The sequence below is a fragment of the Camponotus floridanus genome, unplaced genomic scaffold (genome assembly GCF_003227725.1).
Source record: "Camponotus floridanus strain SB8 unplaced genomic scaffold, Cflo_v7.5 scaffold79, whole genome shotgun sequence".
Taxonomy (NCBI): domain Eukaryota; kingdom Metazoa; phylum Arthropoda; class Insecta; order Hymenoptera; family Formicidae; genus Camponotus; species Camponotus floridanus.
In genome coordinates, this window is record NW_020229848.1 from 174434 (window position 1) to 193475 (window position 19042).

At 29.0% G+C, this 19042-nt stretch overlaps 2 protein-coding genes across 2 annotated transcripts; one reads left to right on the plus strand and one right to left on the minus strand.

Moving 5' to 3' along the window:
* Window positions 1-228: 228 nt before the first annotated feature.
* On the minus strand, window positions 229-6457 carry LOC112639603 (proto-oncogene tyrosine-protein kinase ROS-like). Its single transcript, XM_025414159.1, has 5 exons — window positions 6334-6457; window positions 4119-5246; window positions 1657-1874; window positions 918-1388; window positions 229-586 (listed from the first exon to the last, which is right to left on the minus strand). The coding sequence occupies exons 1-5, from the start codon at window positions 6455-6457 to the stop codon at window positions 242-244; spliced, it is 2286 nt and encodes a 761-aa protein (XP_025269944.1). The 3' UTR covers window positions 229-241.
* Window positions 6458-14520: 8063 nt separating this feature from the next.
* Window positions 14521-18906, plus strand: LOC105257561 (homocysteine-responsive endoplasmic reticulum-resident ubiquitin-like domain member 2 protein). The gene is made up of 4 exons (XM_011268266.3): window positions 14521-14980; window positions 15939-16321; window positions 16420-16749; window positions 17777-18906. Exons 1-4 carry the CDS (start codon window positions 14846-14848, stop codon window positions 18051-18053), a joined length of 1125 nt encoding a protein of 374 aa, XP_011266568.1. The 5' UTR covers window positions 14521-14845; the 3' UTR covers window positions 18054-18906.
* The last annotated feature ends 136 nt before the right edge of the window (window positions 18907-19042 follow it).

Genomic DNA, 19042 nt, shown 5'->3' on the forward strand with positions numbered 1-19042 from the left:
AATTAGATATATCATTATATTACGTTGTCGTATAATCATGAAAATGGATGTGATATTTTTTAATAATCAAGATTTTATGGAAGATAAGATTAAAAAATTTCTTTTACCTTCATTGATAAATCTAATATTAAGATTAAACTTTAAAATAACAGAATCAATTTAGAAATATTCTAGAAATATTTTTTCTATATTAAGATTTATCGTTCGAAAACGAAGATAAACATTAATTTAATTATATCGGCTAAATAGTATCGACTGGACTCAGTAAGGCATCTTCTATGTTCTTTCTTAATGCTATAATATTTTTCAAACAAAATTTGAAATTTGGCCTAGCATCCGCTGTACTCCAGCAACGTAGCATCAACTGGTACAATATTGACGGACAGTTAAGAGTCATCGGCAACCTGCCTCCAGCACGTACATAACTTATCACTTCTTCATTAGACTTGCCAATATAAGGTTGGCCCAACGATGTAATTTCCCACATTAAAACACCAAATGACCAAACATCGCTTTGAGAAGTAAATGTGCCGATTATCAAAGATTCCGGTGCCATCCAGCGAACAGGAAGCAAATCTTCTCCTTTCTAAAACATGATTTTAACAAAAATTTAATTTTCTGGTTCAAGTTGTTCATTTAGAATAAAATATGTGCAAAATAAAAAAAAACTCTTATTTATCTCTTACTTTATATAAATATAAACAATTTATTTATATTTACTATAAACAATTTATATTACTATTAATATATATTACTATTTTTATTTACTATAAACAATTTATATTTAATATAAACAATTTATTTATATTACTCAATATTATTCAAAAAAATGGATAATAATATTATGATAAAAAATTGAAAGCATGTCCAAAAGAATTCATTGTTTTAATAATTAAATTTTAAATAATTGCATTTACCACGCGATAATAATCATCGTTGTAGATATCTCTAGCCAGTCTAAAATCTCCAATTTTAATGACACGATTCTCGCGATTTCTCGAGGACATTAAACAATTGCGACACGCAAGATCTCTATGTACGAAGCGCAACTCTTCCAAGTAGCAACAGCCTCGCGCAACATCTTCGCACATGGCGAGTAAATCCTGCAAACGCAGAGCATGCGAATCTGACGGTTGCAAATTTCGACAGTCTCTTAAATATTTTAACAGATCAGTTTCCATCAATTCCAACACTAGTAATGGAGGACCCCCATCTTCACAAATGGCCAACAATCTTAATATATGTTTATGTCGAAAGTGACTCATAAGTTTGGCTTCTTTTAAAAATTCCTTTTTCTCATTGGAAGAAGCATCTTTCCGAAGCGTTTTTATTGCAACGGATATGTCTACGCCGCACCTTTCTAAATTCTTCACATTTCCTCGAAATACCTGCAAAATATTTGATACAAATTTAAATATGTACTTAAAAATGTATAGATTAATGTCAAGTATCGTTATGTTTTATTTTATATTAAATAATTCAACATTATATTACAGAGTATTATATAACAGAGTACATGTATGTTGTCTCATCTAAATTTTATATTACATATAATCTACTATAAAAATTCATATAATTTATGTCTTTATTAGGAAAGGTCTGTTTTCCTGATCTAGAAATTAATTTGAAACATTGCTTGAAAAAACTAATCTTTACCTTTCCAAATGCGCCGCTACCAAGAAGTTTTGTTAATGTGATTTGTTCACGTTCGATTTTAGTTATCGCATATTCATCCGGGTTATAATGTAACATAGGACTGTAAAGCATATTCAATTGAGTGTTTTGGCAAGATACTTCATATAGAATCGCTAATTCCATGTTGGCCATTGTTGGAGGCAAAAATTGCTTATTATTATTTCTGCGTCGATGATATACTGTTATAAAATTTCGATTTAATTATGTAATAATATGTATTATAAAATTTATCGTTTTTTAATAAATTTATTAGTTTAATTTTATATAAGTAAATCATTAGTAAATTAATAATTTCAGTAAATCTCTAGATATTATATCAGATATACAGGATGGGCCAATAACTCTGTCCACCTCGAATATCTTCGTTATTTTTAGAGATACAAAAATTTTGTCTGTATAAAAGATGTACGGTATCAAGAGGGCCGCAATATGCTACTAATAATTTTTTTGTAGGTGGAAGCGCTTTAGAGATTTCAAGGTCATCTCTATTTTGTTAAATAGAATCCCCCATTTTTTATTACCTATTCTTATAGTTTATCTCGAGAGCTTTCCAAAGCACTACAATATTTCAATATTACTTTTGCGTTGACGATACACTGTTATAAAATTTAATTATGTAATAATATGTATTATAAAATTTTTCGTTTTTTAGTAAATATATTCGTTTTATATAAGTTAGTTTTATATAAGTAAATTACTATTTTCAGTAAATTTTTAGATATTATATCAGATATATATATGTATAATCTACAATTGAAGTCAATACCTACATCAAATACAAATACTTACAACGATAAAAGTAGCAGAGGCAGATTATAGTACTAACTATAATGATAAATCCTAACATCAATAATAAGTAATATCTTTTTGCTATTCCAGGAGAAGGTGAAATATCTGTATTAAGCAAAAATATAATTTTAATATCCTCGTGTATGCATGTTTTTACAAATTTATTTTTACTTATAAGTTTATTACAAAAATTTAATTTTTTAAAATTTTAGGCTTATTCATATATAAAAAATTAGCACATAATATTATAATAACTATGCAGCACAGAATGTTACAACTACTTTACAACAATATTGCAATATTACAAATTGCAATGCAACATTACGCAAATATTGTAGAAATATAAATTAACAAAGTATGAATTAGATATTAGCAATATGATATTTATATTTTCAAAACATTGGAAAACTACTACTAATACTCTTTAATTTATCTAAAAAAATAATGTAATAATATATTTTTTTATATTTGTATATTTTATTTTTTTATACTTGTATATATGAATTTTATCTTTGCGAAAGTTAAACAAATTAATAACACAGAAATAATATCAGTCGAATAAGTATGATTCTAAACTAAAGATAAGCATTGCTATTTTTTTTATTAAAATATAAATAACATTTTATATCAATGTTGCAATATATTTTATGATATATTTTCACTTCATGTACGAATACGATATTAATCTTCAAGGATAATATATCTTTTTATTATATTAAGAATAGATACTATTATATTTATTATTATATTTTTTTATGTGTTTTTATGTATTTTGTACATGCAAATATATATAATTATAACGAATTTTTATAATGTTTTATAATGTTTTTAATTATTATTGTTGGATTTTTATTTATTAAAACCATTTCTAATTAAAAAAGAATTAGTAATTATATAATAATGTTTTATGTTATATGATTATTAAATAATTTTAAATATAATTTTGCAATATATTATCATAGATATGATCATCTTTGGTTTATTATTACGTTTATATTATTACGTAACCGTAATAATAAAGGCCGCAGCACATACTTTTGCATAAGCGCATAACCATAAGCATAAGAAAATTGATTGGTTCATTTTCTTATGCATATACTTGGGGACCAATCAATTTTCTTATGCTTATGGTTATGCGCTTATGCAAAAGCTGCAGCCTTAAACGTTTATAAACGTAATAAATTATATGCATTACAGAAACATTGTAGAAATATAAATTAACAAAATATTAGATAGATATAAATATTAATTAGATATAAGCAATATGATATTTATATTTTAGAAACATTTTAAAACTATAACACTTTTTAATTTTTTCGCACCTTCCAATTGTGTAGCCCAATTTTTTGGGTTCAAAAAGTGTTCCCTATTTTTTTTGACTAGTGTATTTTATACATAATATTATTAAATGGTTGCAATAATATTGCATTCTTTCAAATATATTATACTGCAACGTTGTTATAATGTATATTTCATTGCAATATTGCAAAAAGTGAACATCCTAACGTTGTCATCTTGTACAATAACTCAGTAGAGTTTCGCAATCGATTTGCAATATTGTAATGTTTCAATGAAATTATTCTTTAATATATCTGCAATCTCATTGCGCTGTATAGATACCTTCATTTGCTTACCAAGTGTTGAAAAAATAAATCTTTTATCAACCGGCCATCTAAAAGTTTCCTCATATTCGAGGTATCTCAATATCAAACGAAACTTATATGAAGTTCCCAATTGCAAATTTTCAATATGGTATATTACTTTTTCGTTATAATTAATTTTAGTATCATTCGTTGTTTGCCACTTTTCTGTTGCAATGTCTTTGTACTTTAATGCAAAAGAGACCGTCAGATTGATGTTTGAGATCCATGAAATGTTCATGCTATTTATGTTAACCTCGTTCAGAATAATAATGTTTGGCTCCGAGTATATGTGAACGATCTTGTTCAAACTCTCGTTGTAGAAATTGCTGAAATTAATTGGATATACACGTACGTATATCAAATAATCTTGTACTGATAGCGACATGTTAATCTTTGTGAAAAATCTGCCGTCTGCCGTACTTTTTGATACATTGATCAATTGTTTATTATTTTGTTGCGTGTCGTTCATTGATATAACTGAATTCCAACGCACTTCGTAGGTCACTGCCATGCAGTTCACTTTCTTGAGTGCCATCCAATGAACTACTGCTACAGTAGGCGTCAGAGCTAGAACACTTACGTTTTCTGGTGCATTAAGCTTGCCCAAATTAGTTTTTATTATCACATTCGAATCGAATGGATTTATTGATAAATGATTAAAGTAAAAATTACTTAAAGTAAACTTCAACTTGTACTCCGTAAATGGAGTTAAGTTTTGAATCTCGTAATATCGCTCGCTCGTCAGCACATTGAATTTTTCAGACTTGTTGTCTAAACGATTGTTGTCTAAACAGTTGTCAAAACTTACGGAAATAGTATATACAGTAGTTGGTAAATTATATTTTTTGCATCCACTCTTTACAACCGGCTCCGGAAGATTTACAATGATGCTGTTTGTCGTTGCAGTCACATTCTCAAAATTATAAACTTTTTCGTCAGGTGTCAGACATCTTATTGGAGGATATGGTTGAGAAGATTTATCAAAAGCGTTAATTGTAAAATACATATAATATTCTAGGTCTGTTATCTTTTCAACATATTTGTCAGCATTTACGCTATTGACACTTGCATATTTTTTTTTCAAAATAGAGTAGAGATGGTAACCATTAAAATCTGATGCTAAAATGTAAACGTATGTTTTGTCAATCGTTATAGATCTGAATTTTGTGTCATCACTTATGTTTTTCTTGTGTAAAATCATATTGCAAATAGAAACGTTAAAGTCCGTCACAATTATGTAATTGGTAGTTAACCAGTAAATTAATGACTTCTCATTATTCATGTCATCAACTATCGTATAGTGAGAATAATAGTCTGTGGTAAGTTGAAGTGGGCAAAAGTACATAATAGACGAATTTATTTGAACAATTTGCTCATTTTTTTCATCGAGATAATATCTTGTCATATTGTATCCTTTAGTCGATAAATTATACAACGATACACCATATACAATTCTAAAAAATATATAATTATTTTATTCATTATGAAACATTTTAACAAAAATAAAAACTTATATGTAGTAAAAATTCGAAATTCTTATAATTATATAATAACTTATTTTTTTTTACTTATGATCTTAATTATAAAACCACGTAAAATTATAGAAAAATTACAAATTTGCAATCTTAATATCAATAAATCTTTAATAGAAGATTCTTTTTTCAGGTGAATGGTAGTATACATACCCCATAGACGGTAACATATTCATATTGTTAGAATAAGTGTTTGTTTTCATAATCTCAGCAAATTTTATTATGCCATTTTCCCACATTGTTAAGTCAAACTTTACAATATAACTTGATTCTTGATAATCATTTATAAAATATAGATTTCTTGCTACCCAGTCAATGCAGAGACAACGTAGAATTTTATTATAGCTGGTCATTTTTGTGATATTATTTTCATTAATCTTCAATGTCATTAAGCCATAATTGGTTAAGTCATGCCAATAAATTCTTTGTTCTTCTATCGAGAAAGCGAATTCACTGAAGAGCCAACTACAATTGTATACAAATTTTAGTTGAGATTTCTATTTTTATAGTTATTACTATAATGTTGATAATAATAAACTTGTGCATAGCAATAATAACTTTAACTTTATAAGTGTCAAAAATAATTTAATAATTACATATTTTTATCAGTACGTACTATTTTAGCAATACCAACTTAATAATGTTGTTCGAATCCAGGTCATATATTTCGATACCATGAACCGTTTTGATTAATAATTTAGGTATTGGATTTTCATGCATAGTTGACACAGATCGGATTTCCGTGTAAGGACCAGCAACAACTTTAGTATGCGCACGTACTCGGAAATAATATGTCATGTTAGGTTTTGGATTGTGCACTATGTGCTCCAATTTTGTAGTTGTGATATTTTTATCGTCACAGATTTGAATCTCTTGTACGTCCTCGATGAAAAAACATTTCACTGTGTATCCTTGTATTGCTTCATCGGTAATGTTAGGTTGATTCCATCTGTAAAAGAACAACAATTCAGTATTTTTATATTTAGTAAAATTATAACAGAAAGAACCTTTCTATGTCGTTGAATTTAAGGAAAAAGAAGAAAAATGAAAGAATACAAACTGCGAATTTAGATTTTTTACCTCAATGTCACAAAAATATCGTTTTTTGTGAATTGCATTGTCGAATTGTACAAATGCTCTGAAAGATGTTGGCTTGCTCAAACTGCTTTCTAAAGATTTTAAGATCGTACATATTAACATAATTATATATAAAATTAATATATAATAATTAAGTGAATTATCTCAGTAAATCAGAAAAAATAATTCAATGTGAAAATAAAGAAAAGAAAAAAAATAAATGTATATTATAAAATTAATATAGTATTGATCTTTAAAAAAATAAAATAATATAAAAAAATTTTCCGTCATTTAAGATTTAGAAAGTAATTATTAATCCTTAGCAAAATTCAGTTAATAACTTTTAATAAAATGATAAGTCATACTCTTCGAAAAATTCTTATTGCTTAAAAAAATCAGAAGTACAATATTGCACTGAAAAAATTATATTCTCAACTTAAGAATATGCCACTTATTTTTAGTATATATTCTAAAGATAAGTGGCATATTTTTAAGTTGAGAATACAATTTTTTCAGTGTGGCGATTGCTTTGAAACAAAATAGCTAATTAATAAAATATATATTGACTTTATCTTAAATCATAAAAATTTTTACAATATTATGTTTATATTATGATTTTCACAATATTATTTTTACAATATTATGATTTTCTATTTCTTTTTCAACAGAAAAGAATTTATATTTTTCTCACTACTAGAAGATATTTTTAGATTTGATTTCCATTCTCATTTGAATTTAAATTATATTTACAATTTTTTGTCGTAGATTTTATTATTAATGCATTTTATTTTATGCATTTTTTTTCAACTTACTGATAGGTTCTGGGGTGATAGAAATATTTGCAAGTGGAACCTCACCGACTTCTCGCTCACTTCTTATAGTTATATTATCAGAATAATTCCAGTCAGATTTGAAATTTAGTACATGATGATCACTTTTCTTGGATATTGAAATATCCTTCATAAAGTATAACATACAAAAGCAATTGAGTACCCTTAAAGCAGAAACGCGATTATTTCTGTTGCTTTTAATGATAAATTATACAGGGTGCTAAAAAAGTATCGCATACGCTCAGTGCCATCCGATAAAGAATGAGAATTTAAGAAAAAATGTCTAATACTATTTTTCGATCCCATGAATAATTTCGCCGCATTGATTATTGTAAGTCAGTTAATCAGCACGGAGCTACAAGAGGAAGCCAGGGGCGAAGCGCGCAAAGTCTGCGGCACGACGGCTACCGCGCTAGTCGTAGAGAGAGAGAGAGAGAGAGAGAGAGAGAGAGAGAGAGAGAGAGAGAGAGAGAGAGAGAGAGACAGAGAGAGAGAGAGAGAGAGAGAGAGGGAGAGAGAGGGGGGGAGAGAGAGAGGGGGAGAGAGGGGGGAGAGAGAGAGAGAGAGAGAGAGAGAGAGAGAGAGACAGTAATACAATCGAGTTTTAATATACCGTTTTAATTAAATTTAATATGTTATATTATATAATACATCCATTTATAAATAAAATTTCGAAACTTTATACATTCTTTTTTTACAACACACTTTTCCTTTTATGTTGGATAGTTTTATTTTATTTTATCTAATTATATAGATAGAGAGAGTATATATAAATTATTATCATTCATTTATGAATTACCAGCTGCAATAACATTCAATTGTTTCTTAATCAAACGAAAAATATCTCTCACCTGCGTAAAATTTAAATCCGAATACATGGAAACATTTTTTTTCTGAAGGCTGTTTGAAGTGGTATAATTTTTCGGCATAAACGTGATAATCGCTCTTGTCAGTATTAAACCTTTCAATAAAATACATACAATTGTTCCAAATATAATTTGCATTTTTTGTTAATGTTTGTACTCAATCAGTTCCCGTTGAATATTTCGTTTTTTCTTTTCACTCTATTATTTCTAATGTGCTAATCGAATTGATATTAATTCATATATATATATATACACATCATTCGTACGATTGTGTTACTATATATGCTTTTTAAAATCCACTATTCGTACACAATTACACGTTTTCTGTGATATTACACGTTTTCTGTGTTTCATATGATGTTTGAATCAAGCGACAAGTGAGCGATTGAGCCTTTTTGATTGGCGATCACAATAATAACTGACTTCGAATGATCAAATCTGATCATGTGTTGCCATGACGTCTTATTAACTGCATTCCGTTTGTAATTTATTTTTCTCTACGATGCGATACTCGGCGTTATTTTAAAAAAAATTAAAATCTTTAAAAATTATTTGACAAAAAGTTATATATAAAATAAAAATCGTTCCGTACATAAATAAAAATAATTAGGGTATATGCATATTTAACTGTTTAATAAATTTTATTTAACTTTTTATATTAATTTATTTCAGAGTATCTTTTCTTTGGCATAGGAGGCGTTTATTACATAAAAGATATTCTGATTATAATAAAAGTAATAATGGATTTAAAAAAAGTGATTTATATGTTTTCTGTGACATTCATATAATGTAATTTGAATACGTGACGCGGTAGCGTTTTTACATTAGTATAAATAAATAGAAATTTTACAATAGCATATAAATAATTAAAATAAATAAAATAATTGTACGAGTTATCATTATCGTCCTTTGCATTGAATAATCTTAATAATATAAAAACGTATGTGATATAATTTTATTTAATATTAACTTAACATAATATACTTAATATAATATAATATAATATAAAAATTTATAATACTAATTACTTTATTATTTTAATTATACTATTATAATTTTATATAGCAATCTTTATATGTATCAGTGTGCATTAGTGCATCCAATTCAATCAAATTCTCTCTTTCTCTCGCTATATAAATCATCAATTACTTTATTTCCAAAAAAGTGTTATAAACACTTAATTACGTGAAACATAATTAAAAATAATTCTGTGATGCTTCGATCTCCTTTTGTGACATATATTCAATCCATTCATATATTCAATCCATTCATATATTAAATTATATACAACATTTTTATTTTCAAAAATATCTTTATACTATTAAAGAAACATTCTGCATAGAATGATTTAAACAAGTATTTATATAATGATCTCTTTTTAAAATTATGTATAATAATAGACATATTTTCAAATATTTTACAAATTTAGAAAAATGTATTCCCTCCAACAATGATATATGTACGTACAAAAATTTATATATATAATTTGAAATAGGAAATAGCTTATATATATAATTTGAAATAGAAAATAGCTTCGAAACATAATATAAAAAAAGCTTGGAAAGAAAATTACAATTGTGTGTTAATATTTATGAATTTATAAAATAGTTAATACATTAAAAAGTGCAGATTTTATATAATATATAAAATATAATATACAAAAATATACATGTTAAATGTTTAATAAATATCGTAAGAAACAAACATTCTAATATTAATACATGCATATCCATCTACAATTTATTCCTCATTAACTAAAAGTTATATATATCAGTTAGATAATATAAATATAATATTTACTAGATTCAATAAATCTCTTCAATGTCTCTTCTTAGAACTATAATATTTGATGTTTGATTTAACTTCGTTGCATTGCAACAACACAGTATTAACATTAAGTGGACAGTTAACCCTTTAACTACTGCATTGTCAATAGATGATTAAATGTTTTATAAAACATGTTTGTCGTCAATAAGAAACTTTAAGATATGCTATCCCACATAGCATGCATATCCAAAAGATGTCCAGAAGGTATCCAAAAGATATCTTTGGGCGATTAGACATCTTCAGGATGTCCTGTTAATGTTTTTTGGACATAAGATGCTATATGGGATGATGGGAAGATTGCTTATTGACAATTCCATTAGTTCTTTACGTTGTGTTATCTCGAGTCTACAGTTATTTATTTTATTCATCAATAAAATGCATAACAAAATGACAAGCATTTTATAAAATATTACTATCTATATACAAATATTAATTAATATTTATATATAGATAGTTATTTTTAATAATGATTGCAGTGACGGTGAACGATGGGGATGGAACGATATACAGGGTGTCCCAAAAGTCCCGGACCGGTCGAATATTTCATAAACTATGCACTTTAGAAAGAAATGTTTCAGACAAAAGTTGTATGGCTTGAAGGGGGACTCTCCCATGTCTATCACTATCATCAGATAGTGGCAATGATTTGATATGGGAGAGTCATTTGAAAGTCACGTGAAGATCACCGTCAATTTCTTAAATGGAACAACCTATTTAAATATTCTGGTAGTTCACGTCAAGAGCTTTCCAAAACACTATAACTAAGTTAGTTTTCATTAAGTACTTTCCGAATTATGAGGCTTGAAATCATTTCTTAATTTTACATAAACCGTAAAATATCTTGTAAAATATTCATTTTTCGATTATCTTACCTTAATACTTTTATGTACAAAATAATGAGAGAAATCAATTGGTCTAAAGAAAAAACATAGTTGTTTTTAAGAAAAAAATATGTAATTGCAATTAACAATTACATTTTTTTTTTAAACAACTATGTGTTTTCTTTACACCAATTGATTCCTCTCATTATTTTGTACATAAAAGTATTAAGGTAAGATAATCGAAAAATGAATATTTTACTAGATATTTTATGGTTTATGCAAAATTAAGAAATGATTTCAAGTCTCCTAACTCGAAAAGTACTCAATGAAGAAATACTTTATTATAGTGTTTTGGAAAGCTCTCGAGATAAGTTACACGAATATGTAATAAAAAGTAGGGGGTCCCATTTAAGAAATTGAAGATGACCTTTACGTCACCTTCAAATGACTTTCCAAAGTCAAATCATTGCCACTATCTGATGGCCCCCTTCAAGCCATACAACTTTTGTCTGAAACATTTCTTTCTAAAGTGCATAGTTTATGAAATATTCGACCGGTCCGGGACTTTTGGGACACCCTGTATAACTTGTTATACTCTGGTGCTACCAGCATTTCGTGCACATAGCATGGAACGAAATCAGAAATTGTGCACATTATACAAGGTGTATCTTAAAAAGCTCCCACTAAACAAATAGCGTTATTCCTGATTAAAAACCAAGTCGAAAAGTCCTGAATCATTTTTTTCTATAATGCTTAATAAAACAGTAATTATTGAGTAAAGTTGCGCTAATAAGCACCGACCTTTAGCCTCCTTGACAAAATTTTCTTTAAGGAAACGCTTTTAACGGAAAAAATATGATTTTTAGTACAAAATAAAGTTTTTCGCATTATATAAGAAAAAAATGGTTTTAAAAAAATGTGGTTTAAAAAAATGGTTTCAAAAAAATGGTTTCAAATTTTTTTCATTATAGAAAAAAATGGTTCAGGACTTTGCGACTCGGTTTTTAATCAGAAATAACGCTATTTGCTTAGTGGGAGCGTTTTAATAGCGATTTCGGCTGGTCTGCACCGACTGCACATTTCGGGTGTTGTATGTTCGGCTGGTCGAATGGTGCCTCACTGGAGCTGCGTATTCGTCTGGGCTCAGTATACCGCACAGGTGCATGTTGGGTGTACACAAAGTGGCTCTCACAAATTTGTTGGAGCCAGTTGGTGTAATCGGCCAGTTGGTGTGTACGCACTGCACACACTTGCACCAACTCTACACAGGTGGCACACCATGAGACACCTATTAGATACACCCTGTAAGATACACCCTCTGAGAACATTCATGGACATTAGCTTTGTAGTTTATGTCTACGTTTTCAATGTCCATAGAGGGAGTATCGCTTTCAGGGTCCATGAATTCTTCTCAGTTTTCTCTCCACATTCAGCGGACTCAAACGCTAAGTGGTAATCGAATATGATTGGTTGCTACTTTCAGGCCGGTATTCATAGTCCGATCTTATATTTAAGATTGTCTTAAGTCTGCTTCGAGGTTGACTTAAGACCACATTCAACCAATCAAATAGCTGCGTAGCATTTCAAGCTCGAACTTAAAACGATCTCAAATATAACATCGGACTATGAATACCGGCTTCAGATCCAATCAGCGTCAAATGACATCGAAAATCTAGTAATGTTGCGAATGGTCGGATTTAAACTCTCTAGAATAGTTATATAAATGTTATTTTTTGTGTTTGCTGGGAATAATAATTCAATAATAATAATATTATAATTTAATTTTATAATAATGTTTTATAATAATTTAATTTTCATTATAATAATATTTTAATTTAATTTTAAATAATACAATTCTCCCACAGCATAGAAAATTGCAGCAATATTGCACAACGATATTAATAATAATATTGCTGCAATAATCTGTGCTCTATGAGAACTATATTATTTAAAATTAAATTAAAATATTATTATAATTAAAATTAAATTATTATAAAACATTATTATAATAATATGAGTCCATCTTGGGAGCTTCGTGCTTCTCGGGACCGCCCGAAAATTCGATCCCGATTTCATGGAAACTCGGCATAATTTTCGAGATGAGCGCGCGTAATCTCCGACCAATAGGCGATCGCCAAATGTGCGATCCACACAATCCCACACCGCGGACGTGTGTGTACACAGTTGTGTTTGAGCGATATCAGGTGACGTTTTTGGGTGCTTTCCAGCAAGCAACACAGGCGACACTGTGTCGCTACAGTGTCGATACAAGTGCTTTCCAACTACGACACAAGTCAACACAATCGTACACAGCAAAAATGCTGTGTTCGCCTGTGTCGTCGTTTTGTAGCACCCCAGTGAGTGCCAACATAACATTTCATATTTGGTATCATTAATTTTTTAAGAATGGTATTGCGTGATAGAAGATAACCAAACTTTTATATTCGCTAAAAAGACGACTTAAAGACATCTAGACGTCTTTAAGACGACATAATGTTGTGTGGGAACGTTCTGAAAATTTAGACCTAGTGACAACTATTAAAAGTGACTGCCCTGCACTCTAGTGGCAAAATAAGAAAGCTAAAAAGCGTTCCAGCTACAAGTCGACACTGTGTAACACTGTGTCACACAGTGTATCACTGTGTTACCATAGCTGGAAAGCACCCTTTGTCGTACATACTACTGTTGTTGGGGACGATATAATTTGCTGAAAAAAAAAAGAAAAAAGAGAAATTAAGAATTGCACGTCCGAAGCAACTTTCTTCCCATTAAATTGAACGGCTCTCCGCCTCTCCAACGAACGACGGAGGAGGATAAATCGATCACCTAGGATCACCTAAAAGTCCATGACACTTCTCAATTTTCTCTCTGGCCATATTCAGCGGACTCAAACGTTAAGTGGTAATCGAATATGATTGGTTGCTACTTTCAGATCCGGTCAATCAGCGTCAAATGACATCGGAAATCTAATAATGTTGCGAGAATGGTCGGATTTAAACTCTCTAGAATAGTTATGTAAATGTTATTTTTCGTGTTTGCTGGGAATAATAATTTAATAATAATAATATTATAATTATAATTTAATTTTATAATAATATTTTATAATAATTTAATCTTAGTTATAATAATATTTTAATTTAATTTTAAATAATACAGTTCTCCCACAGTACAGAAAATTGCAGCAATATTGCACAACAATATTAATAATATTGCTGCAATATTATTTAAAATTAAATTAAAATATTATTATAAAATTAAAATATTATTATTAATTAAAATTAAATTATTATAAAACATTATTATAATAATATGGACCCATCTTGGGAGCTTCGTGCTTTTCGGGACCGCCCGAAAATTCGATCCCGATTTCATGGAAACTCGGCATAATTTTCGAGATGAGCGCGCGTAATCTCCGACCAATGGGCGATCGCCAAATGTGCGATCCACACAATCCCACACCGCGGACGTGTGTGTACACAGTTGTGTTTGAGCGATATCAGGTGACGTTTTTGTCGTACATACTACTGTTGTTGGGGACGATATAATTTGCTGAAAAAAAAAAAGAAAAAAGAGAAATTAAGAATTGCACGTCCGAAGCAACTTTCTTCCCATTAAATTGAACGGCTCTCCGCCTCTCCAACGAACGACGGAGGAGGATAAATCGAGCTTCGAGCAACGACGACGACGAGAGCAAGGATCACCATCAATCACTGTTGTCCGCTTCGCCAACAGCTGACCTCGGGCTGGCTCTGACGCGCCGAAAGAATGGCAGAAGCCGCCGTTAATCTCATCATAAAGGCGCCGAATCAACAGATCAAGGACCAAGTGGTCAGGTGCGATCTCGGCTGGACCATTGGCCGCCTGAAGGAGTACCTGTCCGAGGTCTATCCCAGCAAACCAGTAAGTCGTTCGTGCGAAGCTGTCTCCGCCCGGTGAAAGCAGCCTGACGTTTCTCCCAATTTCCCTTAAAGTAGAAAGAACAAGAATTTCATTAGCGTTACATTTTATAAAGTCTTAGATCTGCATCATGATTCCCTTCATTCCAAGGTATAATAATGTTGTGAAAATTTATTTATCACGTTTCTCGACGACATGGAATGATATGTTATCTTCTTCGAAATATCATATATTTTTACCGTCTACAATCCCGTTTATTAATATGTTAGACATGTCACGGTACCAGAACTAATTATGATTAATTATCAAAATAATTTTTTTAATCCTTTTATACCAACAAAATTTCTATAATGATCAAAATAATTTTTATAAATTTTTATGATGATGAAAATAATTTTTTTAAATCCTTTTAAACCAACAAAATTTCTATAATAATCAAATTTCTAAAATAATTCTTCTAGCTAGCTTATCAATTTTATTATCATTATTAATATATCAATTTATATCATATATCGTATATTAATGCATTAGATTTTATTGAATAATTAATTTTGAATCGTTGTTGTTTGTATAGGAAAGTTCGCATCAGAAGTTAATCTATTAAATGATCAAAATAATTTTTATAAATTTCTATAATGTTCAAAATAATTTTTTAAATCTTTTTAAACCAACAAAATTTCTATAATGATCAAAATAATTTTTATAATGATCAAAATAATTTTTATAAATTTCTATGATGATCAAAATAATTTTTATAAATTTCTATAATGATGAAAATAATTTTTTTAATCCTTTTAAACCAACAAAATTTCTATAATAATCAAATTTCTAAAATAATTCTATTATCTAGCTTATCAATTTTATTATCATTATTAATATATCATAATTTATATCATATATCGTATATTAATGCATTAGATTTTATTGAATAATTAATTTTGAATTGTTGTTGTTTGTATAGGAAAGTTCGCATCAGAAGTTAATTTATTCGGGTCAACTGTTAAATGATTCTGCACAATTGAAGGATATTCTGAGACAGCGCGATGGTTTAGAAGATCAGGCGTACACGGTTCACCTAGTTTGTACATCGCAGAAAATGTACACCGCTAAACCAACATCGAATCAGAATCTGACGATTGAGAAAAACACAGATACAACATCCTCGATGGGAAACAGTCATATCAGGAGCGCCAGTGTTCAAAATCAGAATCATGAAAATGCTAATGCGACTGCACCCCCGTCTCAAATGTATCTGCCTCAACAGTACTTTGATCCTCGAAATAGTCAACAGTTAGCCTGGATGCAACAGGCATATACGCATTATTTCACGCAGTATATGCAACTGTAAGTGCATCTTCTTTTTCTTCTATAGAAACTTGTTGTATAAGAGTTGTAGAAATTGCATAAATAAGCTGCAAGGTATTCATTTTTTCTTCTTACAGCATGGCAGCACAAGGCGTACAGTTACAAGCCAGTATTCCGTACCTGCAACAGATGAACATTAACACTAATGACAATACTCCTCAACATACATACGCGAGTAACAATAACAACAATGTCGTTGACGAGCAGGCTGCCCAACCAGCAGCGCAAGACGCGCCAGAGATTAATGCGGGAAATAACGACGTGGCTGAGGACGCAGCATTTAATCGCGACTGGTTGGATTTCTTCTATACGTTGTCCAGAATCATTCTTTTATTCGGTATAGTGTACTTCTACTCGTCTCCTCTCCGGTTTCTCATTGTTACATTCTTGGGATTTGCAATATATCTGTGAGTATAATATGTTATTTAATATATTATTTAATATATAATATATTATTTAATATTCTACTATTTCTACAATAATTTCATCATATTTTTATATATTTATTATTTCATATACATCTATTACATATTATTATATTATTTAATATATACATATTATATACTATTATTTAATTTTTAATATTATTATATATTTTTTATATATTTAATATTATTTCTATTTTTTATATTTTTATATATTTAATATTATTATATATATTATATATTTTTAATATTTATACATATTATTATTTCATTTTTAATATTAACATATATATTATTTAATATATAATATATTATTTAATATTTTACTATTTCTACAATAATTTCATCATACTCTTATACATCATCCTATTCTCTAATATTTTTTTTTCAAACTTTTCTGAATATTATACAGGGTGTTTGAGATCATCTATACACTCCTTTTCTTTCAAAAACTTAGCATTTGTGAGAAAAACGTTTTAGACAAAAATTGTATGGTTTTGAGGGGAACAGTTGTTTTTTTTTAGAAAAAATTGTTAATTACATATTTTTTCTTAGGAACAATTATATGTTTTCTTTACACCAATTGATTCCTTTCATTATTTTGTATTTAAAAGTAGTAAGGTCAGATAATCAAAAAATGAATATTTTACTAGATATTTTATGGTTTATGTAAAATTAAGACATTATTGTAAGCCTCATAACTCGAAAAGTACTCAACGGAAAAATACTTTATTAAAGTGTTTTGGAAAGCTCTCGAGATAAGCTACAAGAATATGCAATAAAAAATAGGGGTTTCAATTTAAAAAATTCAATGTGACCTTTACTTGACTTTCAAACGACAATTGAGGATGTAATCAATGACATCATCTTATGTTGCCCACAAAACTATACAATTTTTGTCTAAAACGTTTTTCTCAAAAATGCTTAGTTTTTGAGAGAAAAGAGATGTAAGGTCTCAGACACCTTTATGTGTGTATATAATATAAAGCACCATTTCTGTGCATTACAGATATCAGGGTGGTTTCTTCAGGGTACAACCAATATTACTAGGTGAGAACAACAACGCTCGTGTAGACAACAACAATCAAGTGTTGCAGAACGAGGCGATGGGCCCGCAGGCTGTTCCACAGCAACAAAATCCTCAAATGCCAACTCCACAACCGGAGGCACGGACGAATGCCAACGAGGAGAACGAAGAGCAACGGCCAGGCGCACTCGCCTTTACTTGGACCTTCTTTAGTTCATTTTTTGCCTCGCTTATCCCGGATCAGCCGAATGTCATTTAATCTCGTCTGGGACTCATATTGTTATAAAATCGAATTTTTTTCCTCTATATTTACAAAAAAAAAATATATATATATATACACACAAACAGAACAAAAACGTGGCATAAAGATCAGAGAGCGTAATGAACTTTATCAAGTGGTGTAAGTAGTATCATACAATCTATAAAATCAGAAATGCTTACAAAATTGTGAGATTTGATACATGTATTCCTATGAAAGTCTGATGAGTTTTACAGTACCCATTTTTATATCTGAATCTAATAGTATATGTAAATGTTCATATGTATGTTAATAATGAGCATACGCTTAAGATGGGAGACACTTGTCGCGAAACTCAATTTCCAAATACCGCGTGTAAAGATTATATATATATATATATGTATCTCGATTGAATTCGACGATAGGGTTCACGAGAAAAACTAACACAGTCACGTTACATCTATACATACTAATGCTAACTTTTCTTCGAGAAGAAGATTGTTAGAATCGCCATCCCAAAGCTATTTAGAGTTTAATGTATAAAGAACATTTTTTATGTTTGTAGAGTAATTTAAAGAACAACGAGATATAAATTGTGCGTGGTATGTGCGCATGTGTATGTATGAGTATGCGTGCCTATATAAATTTAAGGAAACATAATTTTTGCGTAGAGCTTGTATAAAATGATGAAAGAGTAATAACAGTATGTTTAATTTGCTTCGGGAAAATTTTCTTATATAGAGCAATAATATTATATTTTACGCAATTTATATCATTTCTGTGATGTTTAATGAGGTCGCAAATATATTCAGCGTGATATCCTTGTAAAACATGTCGCACTGTATTCATATATATAAAATTGTTATTTTAATAAATAATTTATAGTACATTATTATATAATTAATATATAATTATGCATAAAGTAATAATTATATATTTAATTATTGTATATAAAAATAATAGTTATATGTATAATTATTATTTGACATACAATATATATATATATGTAT